At 40.5% G+C, this 24,045-nt stretch overlaps 3 protein-coding genes across 3 annotated transcripts; 1 reads left to right on the top strand and 2 right to left on the bottom strand.

Moving 5' to 3' along the window:
- The first annotated feature begins 1,335 nt into the window (after positions 1-1,335).
- LOC123956691 (E3 ubiquitin-protein ligase TRIM39-like) lies at positions 1,336-3,691 on the top strand. The gene has a single exon (XM_046029057.1). The coding sequence runs from the start codon at positions 1,470-1,472 to the stop codon at positions 2,847-2,849; it is 1,380 nt and encodes a 459-aa protein (XP_045885013.1). The 5' UTR covers positions 1,336-1,469; the 3' UTR covers positions 2,850-3,691.
- A 2,833-nt stretch (positions 3,692-6,524) lies between these two features.
- Positions 6,525-14,562, bottom strand: gmppb (GDP-mannose pyrophosphorylase B). Its single transcript, XM_046029176.1, has 10 exons — positions 14,445-14,562; positions 13,118-13,311; positions 12,922-13,002; positions 11,800-11,848; positions 10,947-11,089; positions 10,019-10,177; positions 9,728-9,806; positions 8,768-8,895; positions 8,500-8,682; positions 6,525-7,306 (listed from the first exon to the last, which is right to left on the bottom strand). The coding sequence occupies exons 2-10, from the start codon at positions 13,244-13,246 to the stop codon at positions 7,175-7,177; spliced, it is 1,083 nt and encodes a 360-aa protein (XP_045885132.1). The 5' UTR covers positions 13,247-13,311; positions 14,445-14,562; the 3' UTR covers positions 6,525-7,174.
- Positions 14,563-16,542: 1,980 nt separating this feature from the next.
- Positions 16,543-23,893, bottom strand: pde12 (phosphodiesterase 12). The gene is made up of 8 exons (XM_046028804.1): positions 22,982-23,893; positions 21,465-21,892; positions 20,568-20,673; positions 19,493-19,637; positions 19,259-19,337; positions 19,017-19,139; positions 18,671-18,876; positions 16,543-17,130 (listed from the first exon to the last, which is right to left on the bottom strand). Exons 1-8 carry the CDS (start codon positions 23,545-23,547, stop codon positions 17,011-17,013), a joined length of 1,773 nt encoding a protein of 590 aa, XP_045884760.1. The 5' UTR covers positions 23,548-23,893; the 3' UTR covers positions 16,543-17,010.
- Between the last annotated feature and the right edge of the window lie 152 nt (positions 23,894-24,045).

The following is a 24,045-nucleotide window of genomic DNA, read 5'->3' as shown; positions in this document are numbered from 1 at the left end:
AAGAAGAGCCAGGAAGAGCCTTGCAGGACTAGGGTTTAGAGCTCAATCAGGCTAAATCAAAGCCAGACAGGGCAAAGATAGTGCTAATGTGGCTAACAGCCTGGCAGGGCACATGGGCAAAACAGAACTAGGCAGGGACAACAAGGCTAAAAATAGCTAGACCACGCCCAACAGGGCTAAATAGAACCAGGGCGCCAAAGAGGGCTAAACAGAGCTGGACATGGTCACATCTGGCGCAATGGGACCTTGCAAGGCCAACAGGGTTAAAAGGGGCAAAGCAGGACCCAACAGAGTCAGACAGTGCCAAATACAGTTAAAGAGAGCTCAGCAGAGTTAGATAGTATCCCAATACTATTGCATATAGTTTTGCTTCTTTTACTTCAGTAAATTATCTGGATACTTATTCCACCTCTGATAATTATATGACTTGTTTGCAAAACTATATAACAACCATCAAAGCACAAATAGACTTTACAGCAGCAACAAAATGCTCCATCTAATTAAAAAACAAATCAGAGCTACACTGTGTTCAGATACTGCTACTGAGAGAACAAACTGGGCAACGTTCAGTGGTGGTTCTGGCCCATTTTAACCACAGGGGTCAGACTTGGGCAAGCTATTGTTTTAGATTTGTCAGTTAAATAAATTCTGAATGTGTATCTTCTTAGCAGACAAAAGCAGAATATCAGAGTAAGCTTATACTCGGGCAGATCAGTACTGAAAGCTAAAAGGCTGTTCACAACAAAACCAATTGATGCATACATCAAATACATGACTTAAACACTCTTATCTTTGTGTGTGTATGTGTATGTGTGTAGTTACATAACAAACACTTCTTATTGTGTTGTCACTGAATATATACCGTATTTTATTTGAGCAAAACAAGGCTCTTCTTGATTGTAATGGCTGGTAAATGTCTGCTGTTATGTGTATTGCACCCTAACTGAAGTTGGCATTGGCCCAATCACAGTTTCCACCCTGAAGCCTAAACCAAGAACCCTCACAGACTAGTTGGCATCACCTGGTGAGTGCTTAAGTGCGAGACGCTTCAAGGGCCCATCATGGTATAAAGAGAAAGCACCGCATTTAGCAACATATCCTGTTACCTTGACTAGCCTACGCCAACGGACTTTTTTTACTACAAGGCATGGTCATAGCACCGGATGGGTGTGTGCGCTATGTGCTTTCCTCATTCCACATATGACACTAGGCTTACTGCTTTTTCTGCCCAGTGTGTTCAATCTTCTGCACAAACACACTGCAGTGAGGCCACAGAAAAGAGAAAATACTGGGATCACTGGGATTACTGAAATGCTGCCACTTCAACCTGCTGCTGATTGAAAATTTAACACAGGAGATATAGAGGAGCTCCGACTCAAAACGAAAGTAATTTTAAGGGCATTTCTCGACTGACTGACGTCTGCTTTCATTGTTCTGCCTGCTGTGTTTTCAGCTTCACTTAGAGACAAATGTCTTCTCATTTAGAAAAGGATCTCTCCTGTCCGGTCTGCCATGACATCTTTAAAGATCCTGTTGTTCTGTCATGTAGCCACAGCTTCTGTAAAGCCTGTCTGCAGAGATGGTGGAGAGATAAACTAATACACGAGTGTCCAGTTTGCAGGGAAAGGTCTTTGTTGAGTGATCCACCGTGTAACCTGGCGTTAAAGAACCTGTGTGAGGCCTTCTTACTGGAGAGAGATCAGAGAGCTTCAGCAGAGTTTGAGATTCTCTGCAGTCTGCACTCTGAGAAACTCAAACTGTTCTGTCTGGACCATCAGCAGCCAGTGTGTGTCATCTGCAGAGATTCAAAAACACACAACAACCACAGATTCAGACCCATCGATGAAGCTGCACAGGATCACAGAGAGGAGCTCCAGAAATCCCTGAAACCCTTACAGGAGAAACTGAAGCTCTTTGAACAAGTTAAAGGAAACTGTGATCAAACAGCAGAACACATTAAGGTCCAGGCCCGAAACACAGAGAGGCAGATTAAGGAGCAGTTTGAGAAGCTTCACCAGTTTCTACAAGAGGAAGAGGAGGCCAGGATCGCTGCTGTGAGGGAGGAAGAGGAGCAGAAGAGTCAAACGATGAAGGTAAAGACTGAGTCTCTGAGCAGAGAGATAGCAGCTCTTTCAGACACAATCAGAGCTACAGAGGAGGAGCTGAGAGCTGAAGACGTCTCATTCCTGCTCAACTACAAGGCTGCAGTAGAAAGAGTCCAGCAGCGCCCCCTGCTGGAAGATCCAGAGCTGGTCTCAGGAGCTCTGATAGACGAGGCCAAACACCTGGGCAACCTGACCTTCAACATCTGGAACAAGATGAAGGAGATGGTCTCCTACACTCCTGTGATTCTGGATCCAAACACTGCTCATCCAGAACTCATCCTGTCTGGAGATCTGACCAGGGTGAGACTTGGAGAGAGACAGAAGCTTCCTGAAAACCCAGAGAGGTTTGATTTCCACCACTGTGTCCTGGGCTCAGAGGGCTTTACTTCTGGGACTCACAGCTGGGATGTTGAGGTCAGAAATGACCAATCATGGGCCCTAGGTGTGATGCAGGAATCTGGCCAGAGGCAGGGAAAAATACAGACTGGATTCTGGGAAATAGCTTTTTTCCTTAAGGAGAAATACATGGCATTCTCTCCACCACTGTCAAAACGTCTCCCAGTGAAGAAGCTCCAGAGGATCAGAGTCCATCTGGACTTTGACAAAGGAAAGTTGTCATTCTCTGATCTTGATACCAACACACACATACACACCTTCACACACAATTTCACTGAGAGACTGTTTCCTTATATTGACACCAACAATAAATTCCCACTGAAGATATTACCTGTTAAGTCTCTGTAAGAATGGAACAGCACACAGTCTCAACAGGCTTGTTTCCAAACACATGAGCTAAGCATGTTTTATATTATTTTCAGATTAAGGAAGGTTACTCAGATTTGTTGTTAAGCGGCATGTCAATAATACTTTTCATGTTCTATGAAATCTTTCTTCAAATTTAAAAAAATTTGCTTGTTACGTCCACAGGCTTTCATTACAGCACAAACATCTGTAATGAATGAATAGAGGAGAATCAGTGTTAGGAACATGAGAAGCATGTTGAAATTCTGAGACTTAGTTTTGTCAAAACATTTACTGATTACGCTTAGGCTAATGACATCACATTTTTCATGGATTTTGTTAATCTTATTGTTTTTCTTTTTCTAATCTCTAAGATGATGAAATGATACTTGTGGAGGAGACAGCACTATTATAATGCTGAGATGATGTTCCAAACTAAATGTATGTGTGTAGTAGAGCTCGCCAGAGAATGAATATTTGCTGTTAATATTTGAGTTTTTAAAAATCTGATAATATATTGGCAGACATCAAATTGTGTACATAAATACATAATAAACATCGTGACTAATCACACTCCTAATGAGTAATATCAGTGTGCTGTCAAGCTCCTGTCTTTTTGATGGAGGAGGAATAAGACTCATAATGAGGAATCATTATATATTCTTTGGCTTATTTGTAGGCTAGCTTATCATTTTTAATAATTTTGCTTTATACTTTTAAATTAATTCTGTGCTGGCTTCATTTTGAACTCTATATAAGTTTCAATGTGTGGCAAAGGGGACGAGTTTTGTAAATGTAAACGGTACATTATTGATTGTGTTATGATGAAGTGCTTTTAATTATCATTCTACAGCTAATAAAGAATTAAATGAAATGGTCTCAGATTTAATGTGTCCAGAGATTGAGTTAATTAAACCTCCATGATTTGAAGAACTATGATAGAGTTTTAGGTGATTTAGTGATTAAATATTGCACTTTGATCTAATCAATACAGCAGAAGGCAAGATATCCTGACTTCCCTAATATGAGTAAAGCTCTGAAAACACTGAATCTTACATTTCCCACAATGCAACTAGACAGTCTCTCTGCCTTGTACTCATTTACATATCTCTAACTCCACGCCTCCAAACTCAAACTGACATTGTGATGTGATCATCATTATATTCTCCTCCAGAGCCAAAGACGAGAACATACAGCGGTTTTCACAGGCTGAGAAGAACTAACCGTGACCTTTAAACTGATCTTCATGTGTTAAATGAGATGAGACAAGATGTTGATGTGGTCAGTAGATTATATTATTCTCTTTAAAAAATTCATTACAAGAATTGACTTCATTCATTCACACACAGTTAAAGTCAACATGTTCAGTGCTCTAAATACTGTTTATCAATAACTGCATAACAACATGGAACCACTGCATTCTGTTCAGAGGTCAGTTTAGAGTGTCTGGACAGACAGCTGACGTCACCTGTTCATGGTCAGCAATGAAAAATCAAGAGGCGGGGTTAATCTATCCCCTTCATTGACTAGTAGGAGTGAAATCTGTCTCAAACAAACTCTTGTCTGATGTTGAATTCAGCAACATTAGTGAGTCTGTCGGTGAAAAGACAAATCTTATGCGATTTGGTTGAGAAATTCATGGTCCCCGAAGATGAATGCTAATGACTTTGGTGATCCTGTGACATTTCATCTGGCGTCCTTGACAAGTCTTCACTTGACCAGTCTAGCAGGATCCTTCTAAAACTGAAGACTGATCATCCATTAACCTCAGCTTGAGATGAATGCTAAAACACCATGCTAACATGCTAAATGTTTGCATGTGTATCACCTTTCAATGAACTTCCACCACAAGAGTAGCATGAGGTTCAGTCTATTCAGTTCTACTGAGTTCTACTCTCTCTAATGTGCAGGAAGCTCGACCAGACAGTAGGAATCACTACTGCAGCGACAAGGAGACAAACACCAACTACTGACAAAGAAATCTCACCACAAGGTCCATTAGTGGTGCGTTGTTGGAGTTAACCCGGCTGTCGTGGAGTTGTGGATTTTCAAATTTCCATATCAAATTAATCAAATTGAAAGCTCCAGCACACCTTGTAATAAAATGAATGAATTAACTTTTTTTTAACCCAACACAAAACAAAGCCAGACATATGACAACACAGAATTGGACACTTGTGTTTTCACAGTGGAGGACAGAAACATGCTAAAATGTTAGCATGCTAAGCAATAACATTAGAACCATTGTTAAAACATTCAATAGTTGCATGTTAACATGATGGCTGTGGCTAACTTATGCACCGCTGAGGATGAGTAAAGTTGAGTAAAACTGACCAAGTACAGCTTAGACTATTGAAATTTGAGTTGAGCCTGATGATGTTAAGCTGAGTCTCAAATGTCCTAAAATGGCCAACGTGCAAATTCTGAACTGCCCTCTATGGTTAAAAGGTTTCAAGCCTGTTTCAGTTTCTGCTGCATCTGTAACCACAGCCCATAGTGATGTCACTGTGTCCTGGGGTACAACTGTACATCACTGCAGCAAGGTGTTAAACCACTAGATGTCAGCAAAAACAAGATTTTAACAAAACAAGAGTGTTAACTTTGAGAAACACTTACACATGAATGTAAAACATGTTGAAACAATACTATCCCAGATAACTAAAATATTTGTAAACGTATTTGATGAACTGCAGTTTGGTATAAAAAGCATTTTGTTCACTTTTTACAGAGCAGTAACCAGTTTGGCATTATAGCAACATAAAAACCTGTTTACCAAGGCAATGAGACATAAACAACACCTACTCTATAACTGATTAAAGCTGCACTAATCAAGTCTTTTTTATAAAAATGGATCAAATTACATTCATCAGGTGGATTCAAACACTGGATTATGTGAATGCAACTCTTGCCATAAGAAATTTACAGAAAGGTGTTCTGCTACAGGTTGTGTTTACAGTTTGTTCTGCTGCTCTCGAAGAGCCAAACAATTAATCTATTAAAGAGGTCATATTATGCTCATAAACAGGTTCATCATTTTATTTAGGGGTTGTACCAGAACAGATTTAGATAGTTTCATTTTCAAAAAACACCATATTTTTGTCATACTGCAAATTGCAGTAGCTCCTCTTTTCACCCTGTGTGTTGAACGCTTCATTTTAGCTATGGAGTGATGCATCTCACCACTACTTGATATTTGTTGGGAGTTGCACATGCGCAGTTCCTAGTTAAGGACTACTAGCCAATCAGAAGCAGAGTAAGGCGGGCCCTGAAAAGCCACTAAACACAGCTTTGGTTCAGCTGTATGTGTTCCCCTTACCAGCTTAGCAACATGGACTGGACCAAGAGTTTCAGAGTGGTGAGTTATTAATCTGTAACAAATTTAGGTTTCATAAAGGGACATGGGAGGCAGCAGGCGGACGGCTTGTCACTGTGTGCTGAAGCTCAGTTTGTTTTTCCACCAGTGTTTTTGAGGGCATGTCGGACTAGCTGCTAGGAGAGTATTATGACGCGTGTTTCGCAGCAAAGCGGCAGAAATGGCTGGCCATTTTCAGGCAGTTCAGAGCAGTGTGTTCTTTGGGAGATGGGAACGACCTCTGGTGGGCTTTTTCACTTTGCAAACCCATTACACGCACAAAAAAAAGGGATATATAACAATAAAAGGACAGGGGAAAAGCCAAAAACCATAATATGACCTCTTTAATGCAGCTTTACCTATAACTAATACTGCATTTTGTTCAATATGACAGATCATAGCTCTCAGTGTCATCAGTCATAATTCCAGTCTCCGTTACAGCAGAGAAACATGTAGATGTACTATAATCCTCTCACCGATACTTTAGCTGTCCAGGAAATGTAAATGCATAGTAAACCTAAACAGCAGTGTTCATATCGCTCTCCAACCCCACCCACCAAATACACTTCACATTAGATAAGACAATCTGCCTGGGTATCAACCCCCTCCCTCGCCTTTAAAAGCAGTGTTTCATATGAGACATGTACCATCCATCACATTCAGTACATTAGCGTTTGATTATTTACCTGCAGTGCTGACAAAGTGTAACAAGTATAAACCTTTCTGATGAGCCAGACACCTTTGTGACAGATCATATTGCCATCATTTCTGACTGATGGACAGTGCAGCCAAGCAGGGCTAAAAACAAGTCCAAATTAATTAGAAATAGAAAAGAAACCCTTCTTGTTCCTTTTTCTCTCCTTCCTTTCTCCGACCCGTCTGTTTATCCCTTTCCATCTGGCACAGTTTGGGTGTTCAGCCGAGTTCATATAATAAAATAAAAAAAAGGCGCCAGGCTTTTCTCCTCTACCCGATGCTACATGATGATTCGTGGCTCTGGGACAGACTCGATGATGGACTTGTGAGGCAGGACGTTGGCACCGTTCAGGTAAAGCTCGTCATTCACGATCACATCCTCCCCCAACACCGTCACATTCTCCATACGAACCTGATGACACAGATTAACCCAGAGACAAGTCGTCATCACACCTGAAAACAGTCATAACTGAGTTCATACATATCAAATATGAGATGAGCGAGAGAGAAAAAAAAAAAAGAAAAAAAAAAAAGCAGTAAATAGGCATCAAAGAATATTTAAATATTTTTAGTCCTTTAGTCTAAAGGAAGAGTCTGAGATGAAAGTCAAGGTGGGAGTGGTGATGGCGCATAGATAAGATGCACACCTTTGCTGTGGGAGACCTTGGTTCGATTCCCACTGTGAGACATCCACCCTAGTTGCTCCAGAGGCGTGCAACTTCTGACGTGTATAGCAATTGTAAGTCGCTTTGGATAAAAGCGTCAGCTAAATGAATAAATGTAAACCACTCAGGCTGTGTGTGCATCACAAATTCTGATTACTGCGGTAATGTCAAAACAAAGCTTTCTTTTTGACCTGTTGCCCGAGACCTACATTGTAACATTTACAGGCGTGTCTTCTATGCTGGTTTTAGGAGGAGATGGTAGATCTTGGCTTGTATACATAAATCCGAGTTGTAGACGGAAGAAAACAAGCCACCATTACTGCGGTGGTTCCTCACTTGTAAACTCATGTGCAACACTGTAATGTATGTAAAGGACTGCACTCCTTTCAGCACGTTTCCCAAAAACTCTGTCCAGGAGATCCAGTTATAAATAACTTAAAATATAGCCACCAAAGGTTATAATCTTAAAAAAAAATAAAATAAAAAAATTCCAGATTTGTGCCGTTATCAGCTGCCAGCAACAAAAACTTAAATAAAAGCCTCCATGCAACTGCTCAGTTAAATCATCTCTATTAAATCCTCATATTTCAGTCACATTTTTATGCATTTCTTGTGATTATAATGCAACTTTGATCATTTATAATAATAATAATAATAATAATAATAATAATCTACAGTAATTCCTGCTGGGCTTAATCGGTCACATTCAGACTGTGGAGGTCAGACAGGCAGTCATTATTCATTTTAGTACTATGAGAGTGAATAACTTCTACAAACTACCTTCATCTGCCAAACGTCTCTGCTTTCACTGTCAGTGTAAATTTTTTCAGTTCCACTCCACCACAGTAATGACACAACACATAAATCAGCCACTGGATTTGTCTATTCAAACAAGAGATCTTTGCTTGGAAAAGGTTGGTGACCTCTGTCCTATACTCACCCACTGACCAACAGAGGAGCTCCATCCAACAATGCAGCTTTCCAGCCAGGAGTGCGATCGAACCCGCGCTCCTTTCATCACCGTGCACCGTTTTATCCTCACCCCGTCCTCCACAACCACGCCGGCACCGATGGTGACATTCGGGCCAATGGTGCAGTTCTCCCCAATCTGCGCCGTTGGATCCTGCAGAGGAAAGCGAGGATTATTACTGAGTGCCTTTTTTTTAATGAACAAATGGAGTGATGGAGCGCCAAAGAGCTGAACTCACCACCAGAACATTGCCTAGAAAACCGGGCCCCGTGTGTAGCCTCTCAGGCGTATGCTGTCGAAGCGACTGAAGGTACATACACATCCCTGTCAGGAAGTCTTTCGGCTGGCCGATGTCCATCCAGAAACCTGGAGACAGACAAACAGGCAGGCAGACAAACAAACAGCATACAAAGACACAGACAGTGAGAGCAGTTAGCAAACAAAGCCACTAACACCTGGACCAGAGTCATGACTAGGACCAGTCCAGCTGCCTGGACTACAGGATTGGAGGAAGGTTCTGCTCAGCTACATGTTTCCACTGCTCTTCGTTCCCAGAGAGGGATGAGGATCTAGAGATGCACCGATTCCATTTTCCTTCACCTGATCGGATCATGGTTGGTTCTGATCTACACTCATCTTTATCTGGATGCCAAAGAATCCAGTCTTGTTGCACTGTGGCTGTAGGAAACCTTCTAGTCCAGACATCGTGTTTCAGATATCACGTTTTGTTGGTCTCGGTGCTTCTCTACAAACGATTCCTCTCCAGAACTACATGAGTTCGGGTGTGAAGAAAAACCAAAACACTTACGTCTGGTAGAGCTGTGAGCTGCGAGACCAGAGCACACAGTTCAACTTATATTCCATTATTTATTTAAGAATAAAACCCAATTTGTGTTAAACCAGAATTATCCTCTTGTGTATACAATGTGAGCTAAAAACTACTTGTCAACTATCTTTATAATCAATTAATTGTTTTAGTCATTTATCAAGTATAAATACAAACCGTTCCCTGCTTTCAGCTCCTCCGAGGTGAAGGTTCGCTGTTTTATATGATTGTGAACTGAATATATTTTGGTTTTGGACTGTTGATCGGCATTTAAGGAGGACAGCTTTAGGAATCATTAATTAATCTGAAAAGTAATTTATAGATCAACTCATATAAAAGGTGTCTGTTATAGATTTGTGTTGTAATAGTTACCCTGTAGCTCCATGGTGTACAGCTGTCCCTCCTCTGCCATGACAGGAAATATCTCTTTCTCTATAGATGTTGGTCTCAGCTGCACACATACGCACAAACACACACACAAATAAACAAAAGTCACAAACATAAAATTAAATGTCAGTAATGAGTATCAAGATAGATAAATATGTATCAGTGAACACCAAAAAGAGTTAGATAGGTACTTGGGTAAAAACTCCCACGGCACGCTTTCTTGTTACTTCATCACAAACATTTGAGGCAGAGTGCGTGCGTGTGTGCGTGCGTCACCTGGATCCTGCGGAGCATGCTGGGATTGAAGATGTAAATGCCGGCGTTGATCTTGTTGGACACAAAGACCTGCGGTTTCTCAACAAAGCGATGTATCCTGCCAGTTTCCGGCTCAAACACCACCACGCCGTACTTAGAGGGCTCCTCCACCCGCGTTACCTTCACACCCACACAGAATTGAAAACAAACCGTTTTCACAATGAAAACTTTGTTCTTCTGTGTTTTACTCTCACTGAAACTAAATTATTTTGCCTTTCATTTCTGAAAAAAATGTCCAGTGTACAACAGTACAGACCTAATTCAACTAACTAAACAATTCATTTTCAATCACTTTAACTTAGAAAAACTTTTTAAAAATGTGTACAACAAAAATATAGTATAGAAAGTTAAACTAATAAATAAGAATACTTCTTTAAAGGACAGGTCGCCAAATTGTACATTAAAATTGTGCTTTTGAAAAATATATTGTAATTATATTATATAAAGGGAACTCTATGAAAACATATATACATTTTAATGGTTTATCTGTGTAATCTTTACTTTCACAAGCTAAAAGCCTGAAGTCTAAAGACCAACAGTGACAGGGAAGAAAAGATGGTGGAAATTGAAATTATGAAAATATTCTAAACTATTTTTCACGATATCCATTTGTTATTACAATATCCAAATTCCTTATTTGTATTGAGTACATGAATATTAAAAAAAAAAGAAAAATCGTCTTTTTTAAATGGTCCAGTCTGGATGTCTTTGGTTTCTAACTCTGAATCATCAGATGTCAACGTCTCTCACCATTTTGGACTGATGACCAAAGATTTCATCCCGTATCTGACTCCCGTATCTGACTGTACATTCTGTAGCATCTGTCAGCCTGCATATGTGAACAGATTTATTTAGAAAAGACACTTTGCACTATCTCGGTCTCTCTCACCACGATGGTTCCCTCCTTGCCGTGGTTGCGGTGAAACTGCAGCAGGTCTTTGAAGGGAAAATCACAGATGACGTCTGAGTTGAGGACAAAGAACGGTTCGTTGTCGATGTTCAGCAGCTCTCGAGCCAACGCCAAGGGACCCGCTGGACACACATATTAATATCTAATTTTTTAATTATATCAAACATTAAGTCATCGTTCTAACGGACCCTACGCTACAATACACTGCAACTACACACACACTGGAAAACTAGTTTGAACTCCCAGACACAGTCTTAAAATGGTGTGAACAGCCCTGTATTTTGTCTGTTTGGGCCCCGTAGTTCCCATGAAGGGAAATTTTCAATTTCAATCAAAAGTGCCCTAGCGAATTCGTGGCAACAGTTTATGGGGGGCGGGGGGGGGCAGCTGCACCTGTGCTGTGTTATCCTTTTATCTGGTTGTATTATGCCATGTAGTAAATCACTGAGCAGGACTATTTTATGACAATATTAGAATTACAAGGTTTTTTGCATCAATATGATGAAATACATTTATTTGTCAGGTAAATAAGTTACTGGATGAGGTAAAATCAGACGCTTACACTAGAATAATGGAATACTTTACATGAATATCCAGGACAATTTCTACATCGTTAAATATATAATTACACTGTGACAGAAGATCATCCATACAGCCCACCCGATCTTGTAGGATTAATAGCACATTACATTGTTATTACACAAACATTTATATTTACTCATTTCGCTGAAGCTTTTATCCACATAGCTGTTCCACACTCTCAATATTCATTGGACACTTAAATTGTTGTAGTACGGAGGAAGTTTCCTGTCTGTAGTGAAGAGAAACTCACCTGTTCCCAGAGGCTCCTTCTCATGAGACAGAGAGATATGAATCCCAAGCTGAGAAGAAAACAGTGAAACAGTCAGGACACTTTTTAATTTATCAGATTCCCAAGAAGAAAAATCCAGAGTATAATCACAAGCCTTTAATATTCTACGGTTGACACCAACACAAGTCCCCTCTTCATATAATTAGTATTAATATTAACCACTTTAGGGGTGCAACTAACAACTGTCTACACTGTTGATTAATCTAATGATTATTATTATTTATTTTTTTCCAACAAAACAATTAACACAGTCGAAGACCCTAACTTGAACTCTGGAAAATTGTGGTCATCGCAAGTTCAAGTTGACATCTTCGAATGTTTTGTCCAACTACGTGACCAAAACCCAAAGATATTCAATTAACAATTTAAAAACAGACAAAAGTAACAAATCCTCAAATTGTAGAAGCAGTAACCAGATTATTACTTAATTATCAAAATTGCGAGTGATTAACTATCTGGTGATTCACTAATCTATTAATTCACAAATTATTACAGTAATAAACTACTTATCATGCCCGGATTGGATTTATAATAAAAAAGGTGTTGTAAAATATATCTCTCGTTAGATTTTTTATCAAAAGGTAAAAATGACTCTCTCAAGGAGTCATACAGCAGGTAAAAAGGAGGTGGAAGGTGGAAATCTGAGCACACAGATGAATAAATATGGATCTCTGGCATTCAAAATAAAAAGGGGGAAATGGGGATTCGTTAATGTAATCTTCACTTTCACTAACTCACAACATAGACTGTCAATCAAGCATTTAGAGTAGCAGAAAAGTGTCGAGAAGAGTTAAATGTCATCTTGTTCGATGTTTTGAGAGACAATGAAATTCCATCCATCTCTCTTGTAATGTGGTGGAGATCAAATCTCTGAGAATAAACAAAAGCTACCCGCATGACTTGACACCGCTGTGGTTCATTGAAAAATTTTTTCTTTTTGTGGAATGTGTGACTTGATCCTTCAGGAAAAAGCCCTCAAAGGTGAATAAACTGCTGTGTTCCTGTACAATATTAAAACATGCAGTGTGCTAATGTGTATCACGGCTGTTAAAGTGTGTCAGTGTGATGACTTGTTTTACATACTCTCTTCTCCTGGACTCTCATCTCTCTCTCCAGCAGATCCGACATGTAGCTCACCGCCAGAACCACATGGTCCACCCCGGCCTGCACGCACACAGAAAGAGAGAGAGAGACACAAAGTGAAAAACTATCCTCAATAAACTCAAAATGAAAAGGCAGCAGTAAAGTCTGAGGACGTGTGTTCAGGCCTTCTCTGTACCTTGACCAGTGCCTCCACCTGGTGCAGCAGGATGGGTTTGTTGCAGAAGTCCACGAGTGGTTTGGGGACGCTCAGGGTGAGCGGTCGCAGCCGGGTCCCGTACCCCCCAACCAGGATCAAAGCCTTCATTCTTCTGCCGTTAACAAACCTTACCAGGGTGACCAAAGCTCATCAATGAAGAGACAGCAAACAGCCTGAAGGGGAGAGAGGAGTGACTGATGAAGGCAAACGTTTTTGACGTTGTCTACTCGGCAGCTGCACAAGATCTGGCAAAAGAATGATGTACTACAGATGAACAAAGAACAACAATGGCGAAGAACCACACCCAACATATATATATATATATTTATTTTTTTTCCATGGACCGACAAAAAGGTGGATGTTTTACTGAAAGTAACACGGGAGTGAAAAGCAACTGTAGCGGCAGAAAACAGACTGGGAGTCGTCGCTAAGTAAATTCAGCGACATGCACAAGTGTTATTTGCAAGGCACAAAATATTTTAATACCAAAACAAAAACAGTGTCAGTAGGATTGTATTTTTGCTTTGCTGACAGAATCAGGGAGCCAAATGTGAGGATGGCCCACAAAGATCACAGAACGAATGGATGAAAAGGAGGGGCCCATAGAAAATGCTTAGACACAGGGTCTAGATGTTTATGCGACGCCCCTGTGAGAACATAACATCAAATTTGACATGCTGGTTTCTGTGGTGGATTACCAATTCAAGTAACTTTAAATTAATTTGATTGTTCTGACTCTGAAACATATTCAACGTTTAAAGTCCCGCTAACTGCTAGTAGAAGAGCAAATGTTTACTTTAACCTGCAATACCAAAGTGTTGTGAACCGTATTCAGGTTGTAAGTTAAGGCGTCACCTCAGATCACAAGAGTTCTGTCATTCTTCAATGAAGTCTGGCTCTCATGTTAGTGCACTTGTCTTATTTAAGTTTCTTTAGAATGTCAACAAAACTGCAACATACACAGACGATAAAACGGGGGCTCAGCAGCAGCAGCAGCAGCTAACTTAGCCAATTTAGCATCACAGTCATACAGTGTTTTCTCTACCGTAAACTGCGGTAATTTATGAATGAACGTGGGTAGGCTGTATGTTACCAGCCCGGAGATAAATACAGATTGTGCTCATGTTTTGAACTGTGACACAAATTAACTTGCAGTGATTGTAGTTAGCTCACCCACGTTAGCTAAGCTAGCTAAGTTGCTGCTGACTTAATTCAGCAGTTAAACACAAACCGCCTACTAACTACATAGCATCATCTTTCCTGTTTTCTGTCTGTGTGAAAGTGAGTAAAAGGGATGAAAACTTACAGGGATCCGTTCACGTAAAGTCTCCTGGAGATTTCTGAATCACTGAAACTCTGGGAATGACACGTAAGACTGTTTAAATCCGAATTCCTTGTTTGGTTTCCTGTCCAGCTGATCAGCGTCAAGTGAGACAACGTGACACAAACAAGATCCGGTGCAGAGTTTCAAATTAAAAAACTTTCTTTTCAGCAAGTCGTTTTAACAATGTTTTTTAATCACTCATCAATTGAGAGTCTTTTGACCTTTAGTTCTATTAACTAGTTCATCAGCCTGAACAGTATTATTGCAATTTCTTCAAAGATTACTGGACCATATCTTATTGGTTAACTTTTAACACAGAACACAATGTTAATAATGCAACACAAAACTTTTATCACTCTGCCTTAGCACTGTTTTTATTTTTATTTTTTTTTACTTTGGCTTGAAGTGTCCTGGACAAAAAAGGCATTTGATCCCCACCAACCTTTCAAAAAATGCAACCCAACAAGGCAATAAATAATTACAATCACCCAGATTAAAAAAATACATGTCCTTTTAAATCTAAGATCTACCACTTATACAAAATGCAATGCTCATTATAAAATAGAACAGCATTATAAAATAGGAAAAGATGTATTATTAATTATTAATCTCCCCTAGGGGAAATTCAGGTTGACACAGCAGCAGAGGAATGTAAAATAAAAATAAAAGTCGAATCAGTAACATCCTACATAGATGTATAAATATATAGGCCTAATACATAATATAGGGTATCAAGGTAGTTTCTTTATTTTATTAAATATACAACACAATCTTGTATAAAGAAAACAAAGTTTGTAGTCCCTTCATGCTACACACAGAACTTATCTTATAAGGAGACAACTTTGAGATAAGCTCTCTGGTTTTTATATAATAGCAACAACAAGCCAAATCCTAAATTGAGATCACTAATGGTTATCTTTTCTGTCATTAGTTTATTTAACTTTCTTGTTATATCGAAACTTAATTATTTACTTCCTAAATTTGTATTTGAATGCTCCTTCTAAACTGTGACACTCAACAAAAATGTCTATGCTTTTATTTTAAAGGCCAAATCATCCAGTTTCCGGTCTGTGTGGATAAATCTGGTGAACTTGATGTTGTGCCTCTCACAGCTGTCACTGACTCGGGGGTGTTAAATTTCGCCTGAGTCTTAACTGAAAAACTAAAATGTCCTTAAAGTATACAAACATAATGTGAGAAATGTTTTTTTTAATAATTATTATTTACATGTATTATATCGTCACAACTGTCCCACCTATTCAGTAACCTTTATTTAAACTTTTCTTTACGCCCCTGACATTCGACACTATGGTATGTCCCAAACACTCCTGCTCCACCACTTCTGACCAATCAGAGAAAAACAGCGTGGCGATGGAAAGAGGATGAACCGCACTCAGGGATGACCGACTTCTACGCACCGCATTTACATATGAGGAAAAAACATGACAGTCTGACAGCTTGTTCACCCACTTCCGGTTTTACATCCGCGTTAACATCTTTGTTGGTGTGATACCTCATCAATGGAGACATTCCTCTCGTCTCGGGCTGAAGGTATCAAAATCATAAACTTTGGGGTTGAAAAGAGCTACTTAAAAAATTCTGTCAAAACTTTGAATTAAAATTTTTAATTAATATCTGATCATTTTGACTTATCACCAAACTTATAAATCGACTTAGTCAAATATTTGATTTCTCATAATTCTAAATTTAAAGATGTGACATCTTTTACTTAATATCTCTATTTGATTTACCGAGTGTATTTTTATTTTTGTAACATCGCTTTTTTCTTCCATGACAGGATCAGACCACCAGGATTATGAGATGAGGATATTTTTCCCTGAGAGACGCGCTTTTAAATTGACCGAAACAAACAGTCACCAGAAATCAGAGCACCTTAATTGTCCCTTACCGTATCAATGGAGACGTTCTCTTATTGCCTTTTAGTGTTGCTGGACATATCAGAATTAAAATCAAAGAGTCATGTGTGGACTTTAATGCTGCAGACTCTTTATTTAAAAAACTTAAAGGACCACTGAGCAACCTTATTGGGGCAAAATAACAGTAATAATAAATACCCTTATTAAAATGTTAATATTTATTTAATAACCATGCCATTGTATAAAGAAGCCAGCAAGAGTCAGATTACCTCTGTTGATAATGAGCTCAGGCTGACAATAATTATCAACCTAGTATGATGCAGTAGTGCGACTTTCTGTTAGAGTACGTACCAAGTAAACAAGCAATGTGCAATTCATTACTTTTTCCAGTAGCAACTGCAACACTGAATGTCAGTGATTAAAATGAAATAATTATTGTACTGTGAATAATAAAATATGAACACTTCAGTCATATTGTAATTTAAGACAGTTCTCTTGTGTGAAATAATTTCTCTGCTCGTCCAGGTTTCTGTTCTCTCTCACTGCAGGAGAAGTTTCAACGCTCAGACTTCATTCAAGGGCAAAGAAATCCAAAGTCTGAGTGTATTTGCAGGAGCAACTGATGGTCCGGTTCTCCCGTGCCTTTTGTCCAGGTGGTTGGAGGTCAGAGGTCATGGGCTCCAGCGCAGGTCACAGATCAGAGCGATGTGGTCGGAGGGGTGAGCCACGCTGGGCAGAGCCTCATAGGTGGTGACCTCCTGGTGGCTGGGCAGAGGAATCACCTGCTCCACCTGCACAGACACACAGCAGCATGTTAGCTTCTTGTTTAGGATCAACTCCTCCTCCTTCATTCTCTATCTAAGAATATGCAAATATTGTTCATTTTAAAAAGTTTAACTGCTGGATAAAATATTTTTCCTACTTCCTCCTTCAGCAGAGGAAGGGTTGAAGCGTTGAGACCGACTTTAACGTTGCCTGTCATGTATCAATTAAGAATCTACTGTAGTTCCTGTTTTAGGTTTTCGCCACACAGATCTGTGAGCATGTTGATTTAGAATGAACTATCACCACCTTATAAAGATTAAAGCAAACATTAAGTTAAGTTAAACAAATAGCTGATGTTTATTTACACATCTAGCAGATACAGAGCAACAATAGCATTAAATTGAAGTCATGTTTGAGTCCATCTAGCAAATGTAAGTACAATATTTACCCTCTGGTCTGGTCTCCACTAACTTTAGCTGAAACTAGCTAATTTGTTAGCTACTAAATGCTCCACTATGTTCATCTGCCCATCTCTAACTTTGTCTGCAGCATGATGCTGAGCAGGCAGCGTAAAGACGGCTTTTTTAGGGCTGATGAGTGAATCAAATCAGTTTCCTTCGGGATGAACAACTAAAACAATGAGCTCCGAGGCAAACTGCAGAGTCAGGTGATAATTCTCTGTGGGTTTATAACTACGACCGATCCATTTTAACTTACAAGTAGTCACCTAATCCTGGTTAATATTGAAATATTGGTTATAGCTGCTTTAATGTAACAGTAAGAACCCAACATGCAGCTTGTCTGGACCTTTTCATCGACAACAGAACACATACAGTGGATGGAAAAAGTCTACACACCCCTGTTAAAATGCCAGGTTCTTGTGGATGTAAAATAATGAGACAAAGATAAATCATGTGAGAACTTTTTCCACCTTTAATGTGACCTATAATGTGAACAATTCAATTGAAAAACAAATTGAAATCTTTGAGGGGGAAAAATAAAAAATAAAAACCCTCAAATAACCTGGTTGCATTTCTATCCACTGTAAATATACACTAGCAGTTGTAGTAACAGTAGTACCTGCATTGCACTGCTACTACTGCCAGTGTTACTTGCAACATTAGCATTAGTGGTAATAACAATAGCAGTGTTTGTACTAGTAGTGGTAACAGTAGTAGCAGTAGTACCAGAAATCATAAACTGGTTTATGGCCAAGTAGATTTTCACATTCAAGGAATGTGCCTTGGTGTTGTGATGCCTACACTACTGTACAAGTCAAGAGTCATAAATATTTAATAGAATATAATAGAAAATATGTAAAATATATATAGCCATCCAGTGTTTAAAATTAATGAAGAGGATGCAACATATTGATTGAAGAATGAGCAAATGTTTACAGTATAAAGACGCAAATAAAAAATTAAAACCTAGATTTGCAACAATGTTCGGTAATGTAACGCATCAAGTTGGATGTTGAGACTTTACTTTAATGTAATATGTAGTGTTTATGTGGCAGGTATGAGTAATCAGTATTCATATTAGCAGTATCAGCGTCAGTATTAGTACCTGCATGCTGTCCGGCTGTATGAAGATGTAGTCCAGGCAGCCGTGAAATCCTCCCACGTAGTTTGTGTAGGCCGGCTGGCTGCAGGCGCTCAACAGCGGGGGGAAGGCAGAGACCAGCTCCATACTGCAGGACTCCTCTGGCCCCGAGCTGCTCCAGTCTGCATGCTGCAGAGGAACCGCAGCCTCACTGAGCAGCTTGAACACACCTGCACACAGGAAGAGTGGATCGGCAATGACGCCACACAGCTCGCATCAAAAGTCCTATGAACTTACACTGTTAAATTACAAAAAGTGAACGCTGGCAGAGACTAGGCTACTGGGGCCTTGCCTTTAGGTGTGGAGTTACCTGAGTTAGGGATGGAGTTAAAATCACCACTAAAGATCAGAGGGGCTCCAGGTGCAACTTCGCTGATCACATGACTCAGGTGTTGCAGAGCCACGCCCATCTGGACCAAGCGAACGTTCCCTCCTTCAAAAAGGAAATTAATTCTGTTTTTAGGTATGCATATATTATGGATACAGATCATCACTCTGCTCTCTTACATCAGTGACTCAGGTGTGTTCATACAGAGGAAAGGGTTGTTCTACCTTTCGGGTGCCAGTACAGGTGAGTGTTGGCCACACAGACCTTCCTGCCTGGTTTATTCAGGTCCTCAAGCACACTGACCTGCAGAGAAAGAAGACAAGTGTCAGAACACAGATTCACAAAGCTGACCCATGAAGAGGGGTTTGTGGCCCAGTTTGAGGTGCAAGATTACAAAAAAACAGAAGTTTGACTCTTCCAAATGATTCTTAGTAAATAAAGCAGGTGAACAGCAGTACCTGCAGGGCGGTGGACCTCTGCAGTATCTTGTCCCTCAGAGCGCCGTTTGCAGAAACCCTCTCCAACAGCTCAGAATGGATGGGGTCAGAGGTCAATGCCTTGCTCAGCACGATGTCATGACGGCTCAGCAGCTGAAACTTTGACCTGAAAAGACATTTTCATCTGACTTAATCCTGGATTTTACATTGTACTGTAGTTACAAGTTTCTGTCACAGACAAGAAAGGAGTCTGACTGCAGCATGGGTGGGTGTTTCTGTGGGGGCGGGGCCAGTCTGATGGCTTTTTTATCCTACTTCCACGTGTTGGTGTCAGCTTCCTGAATTAAAAGGCTGGACTTAGACTAGTAAATTAGCTGGTTCTCTATGTCTTGTGTAGTTGCACTGGCTGTGGTTCAGGAGGTAGAGCGGGATGCTCGTTAATCGGAAGGTCGGCGGTTCAATCCCCGGCTCCTGTCGAAGTGTCCTTGGGCAAGATACTGAACCCCGAATTGCCTCTGGTGGCTGTTCCACCAGTGTATGAATGTTAGTTTCTGTTTGAGCTCAGTGAATGAATGTGTGTGAATGCCAATGTAGTGTAAAAGTGGTCGAAAAGACTAGAAAGGCGCTATACAAATACGGAGCAGTTACATTTGATGTTTGGCTGTTTCCCTAGTTTTTGATAAAAAGTAATGTAAGAACAAATGTACACGTTCAGCTGTTCTTATTTACGAACTGCACTTGTACACCGCGGTAGAAACTGCAGGGGCGCCAAATTGCAAAAATATATGAAATCTTATATATTGTTGCTTTAATATCCACTATTTTGCTATTAATTATTTTTTGCCACCGCTTGTTGACATATTGGCTTGGGTATCAATACATTTTAAATGATAGCCAGTTTTATCCTACGACATAAAGGCCCATGTGTGTCATTTGTTAATGGCAGCAAGGGAACGTCACTCGTGTGCCCTAAGAAAGACGACTTGATCAAATCCTGAGTGCCCAGAACAAGAACACCCAACTGTGGCCGCACCAGACAACACTAAAAACACACAGACAACATTTTCTCCAGATTCTGGATGCCTGCAGACCTGACCTGCGGTAGAAAGTGGCCAGTCCTTCATGCTGCTTCTCTTTGATCCTAAAAACGCCATCCAGACCGAAAGCATCCAGAGCTGGAGTCAGACTGTCCATGAACACCCCTAAAGAGTCCAGAGAACATGAAGTACGTCTGTCAGACTCACATATCCACCAGATGATGGTACTTTGCATAAAGGTGGACACCCTAACTTTTTAAGCATAGATTCTCACAAGCTAATTACAATTACAACTGAAAGCAATTAAAAGGCATGTTATATAATTAGATGTCAGCCAACTGATCTCTTCAAATTGAATAAGAGATTTAAGATAAAACACCACAAAGACACAATTTATACATGTATTGTTACTAAGAGGATCTTGTAGTGTAATTGTTAAAAGTTAAACTGCTAAAGTATGACCTTTTGAGCTCTTGAGTTTTGTTAAGTGAAAGCATTTTCTCATAACTACCAATAACCTTAAGAGCTTTGAATTTCTGCCCACATCTCAGATTTTTTCAGAGATTCCGTCTGTTTATATGTTGATTGATTCCTGGTTGGAGAAATGATCAACCAACCAGAGCTTTGTCGGATTAATGTATAACAATATGATCTTCCAGGATACAGCAACAGAAACATTTCCACCAAAATGTTGACAGGTGATGGTAAAATGTTTGTATCTGTACAGAATCTGTGTTTACATTAAAGCACTTTAATGCGCTGTATAAATAAAGTTGAGTTGAGGTTCCTGTAAGACGACTTAGAGACATAACTCTTAAATCAACATATTTATTTGATTAACATAAACAACTGTTGCCACAGCTTCTGTGTTGACTGAAAATTACGTTGGCAAATAACAAATCCAGCCAAAATGAAAACAGTTATAAAAATTGTTAAGTAATTTCCGCACTACTTACCTTTGTCGACCTCCTGCAGACAGATGATGTCGGCGTTGTACCCAGCCAGCTCCTTCTTGATCAGGTTCTGTCTGTAGTCCAGCTGCAGGGCGTAGGGGGCGCAATACGGGTAAAGCACTGTCTTGGACAGTTCTGTCTGGGCGTAGACATCAGCGAGGATGTTGTACGACACCACCCTCACAGCCGGCCACTCCGCCTCTTTGATAGTGTACGCGTGTCTGTTGTCGAACGTGCACACGCCTGGGCCGGCCTCTACGGCTCCCACAGAGACCAGGTCCTTGGCCGGGCCACTGCGTCTTCCATCTTTAGGTATGCAGCGCAGTTTGAGCCTACAGCCGATGTCCTGATTGGACGGGACGTGGACTCTCCCACAGCCTATTTCTGTCCAACCGCCGTCTTGACCCGGAACTGCTTCAGCAGCTTCAGAGCTACAACAAAAAAGAGATAAATAAGGACCAAGGTGCTGCATGTCCCATAACGTCTTTAACTGATTTACATTAAATCTGAGATTGATTTATTCGGCCCAGCTCTGGTGACACTTTCTACAGTCCATCATTTCATCACTCTGATTTGTCTCATTGTCAAACTGACAAAATGTATGTCAGAGTAGACACGACCTTGGATTATAGCCTGGCTGATGCTGGATGTCTGAGGCACATACCCTCATTAATACTGAGTTTAAAATGATGATGATGATGATGATGATCTATGAGCCAGTATTTATATATTTAAAAAAAAAACAAGTATGTTTGCTAAATGTGACCAAAAAGGACATTTTACAATGTAAAGATAAACTCAGTGCTCTTTGGTGAACAAACTATGCATGGAGAACCTGCTTTTAGTTTACCTCAAATGTACCTCTTGTTGCCAACATATACACCAATAAATAGACTTTTATTTGATAATCTCGGCTTTTCAGAACTATCAGTCAGGTGCTTCCTCTTCTGTCTGTTCTGTTTGACTCGCCGTCCAAAGATATTAAATTATCAGTGATATCAAACTATCAAATATGTCTTTGGCATTTGTGTACTGCTGTTTCTTGTTACTTACATACATGGTGTGTGTGATAAACTAATCGGCCCATTTATTGGCTTGTTTATCGGCTGTGTTCTGATTAAAAACTTACAAAGATTAAAACGAAATGAAGAAAAATGATTCACTGTCAAACCCCTAAGTGGGAGTGAGTAACAATGTTTTGTTTCATACATGAAGGCAGCAGATTATTAGAAAACCCTGTCATTATATTGCAGATTACAGACTCTGGACATGGAGTTCTCAAACTTTTTCATGTCAAGGACCCCATCATAAGATTTTTTCCTAGGATCACCCATCTGATGTTTTGCTTTCAGGTGGTTTATTACATAAGTGTATGAAACCCATGACCAAAATAATCATACATTCTGTCATTGTGCTCCTTACGGACAGAACTATAGTGAAAAAAACTGATCTAGGATTTAACACACTGTCACACTGCAAGTTTCATTCTGTAAATATATCTACTGTTTCAGTGTTATTACCTTGTGTCTGGGGCATTTTCTTTATACCACGTGAACTCGCAGTCTTGGAGGTTCCCAAACTCCACCTCCAGATTTGGACAGACGGGGAATCCGGCCAGCAGGGACACCGGGAGCTCAGCGGTGGTGAAGGTGGGCGCGTTCCTCTGCACCGAGTATTTAACGTCCCCCACCTGCAGCACGGCTCCGTCCTGCCACGCCTCAGAGTTCAGCACCGTGTCGGCCACCTCGTCCCCTCCGTAGTACAGCTTCACCACGGCGGGTTCCGCGGTGCTTTCACACGCTCCCTTGTTCTTCTTCGACTTCTTCGCCTTCCCTTGGCTCTTGGTGATGCTGTTGGAGATCCGGGCCAGGACCTTGCCCAGAGCCTCGTCCTGGTCCCGCAGCATTTGCTTGTGGCTGCCGTCCAGAGAGAAGGAGATGGTGAGTTTTGGCTCCCCGGGGAGGCACCGCACCACGGCCGCATCCATCCTGCCGAGGAGGCGGCAGGCTCTGGTCAGAGTCCTCGGCCAGGAAGAGAGCAGGCGGCGGGGAAGCAGCGTAAGAGCAGCGGCGAGGTGGTTAAACATGAAGTCCCAGGCGGCAGCAAGAGGACGGCAGGGTTTGACTACACGGTCAACGGCAGGCGGGGGGGTCCCCGTCCTGAAGTCACCTGGTTGTGATCTGTCCTACAGCTACACCGGTTAGCCAGGATGCTACACAGCAAAGCTAAACCGGAGAGAAAACTGGCACAATGGCGAGTTTTAATTCGGCCTCCAGTTCTCTGAGTCAAAACTTAATAGCACGCATGCTTCGCAAATAAACCCGATGCGTTAAACAACGTGTACTTTTTTTATTTTCACAAAAGTTGGTCCATTATCTCTCAGTACTTTCTCTGAAATCAGCATGTGCGTCTTCTTCTTGTGTACAATATGGTTCCTTCAACGCTTTTACACAACTTTACTGCCACCCAGCGGACAGAACTGGAGTTACACCAATCGTGTCTTATTCACATGGAGACCCAAACTATTCAATATTACATAATTTATTCCATGTATTTATATTTTTTATGCTAAAGTTTTATTCTT

The sequence above is a fragment of the Micropterus dolomieu genome, linkage group LG18 (genome assembly GCF_021292245.1).
Source record: "Micropterus dolomieu isolate WLL.071019.BEF.003 ecotype Adirondacks linkage group LG18, ASM2129224v1, whole genome shotgun sequence".
In the NCBI taxonomy this organism is placed as follows: Eukaryota; Metazoa; Chordata; class Actinopteri; order Centrarchiformes; family Centrarchidae; genus Micropterus; species Micropterus dolomieu.
Note: the sequence above shows the minus strand (reverse complement) of the source record. Positions and strands in the feature narration are given on the sequence as shown.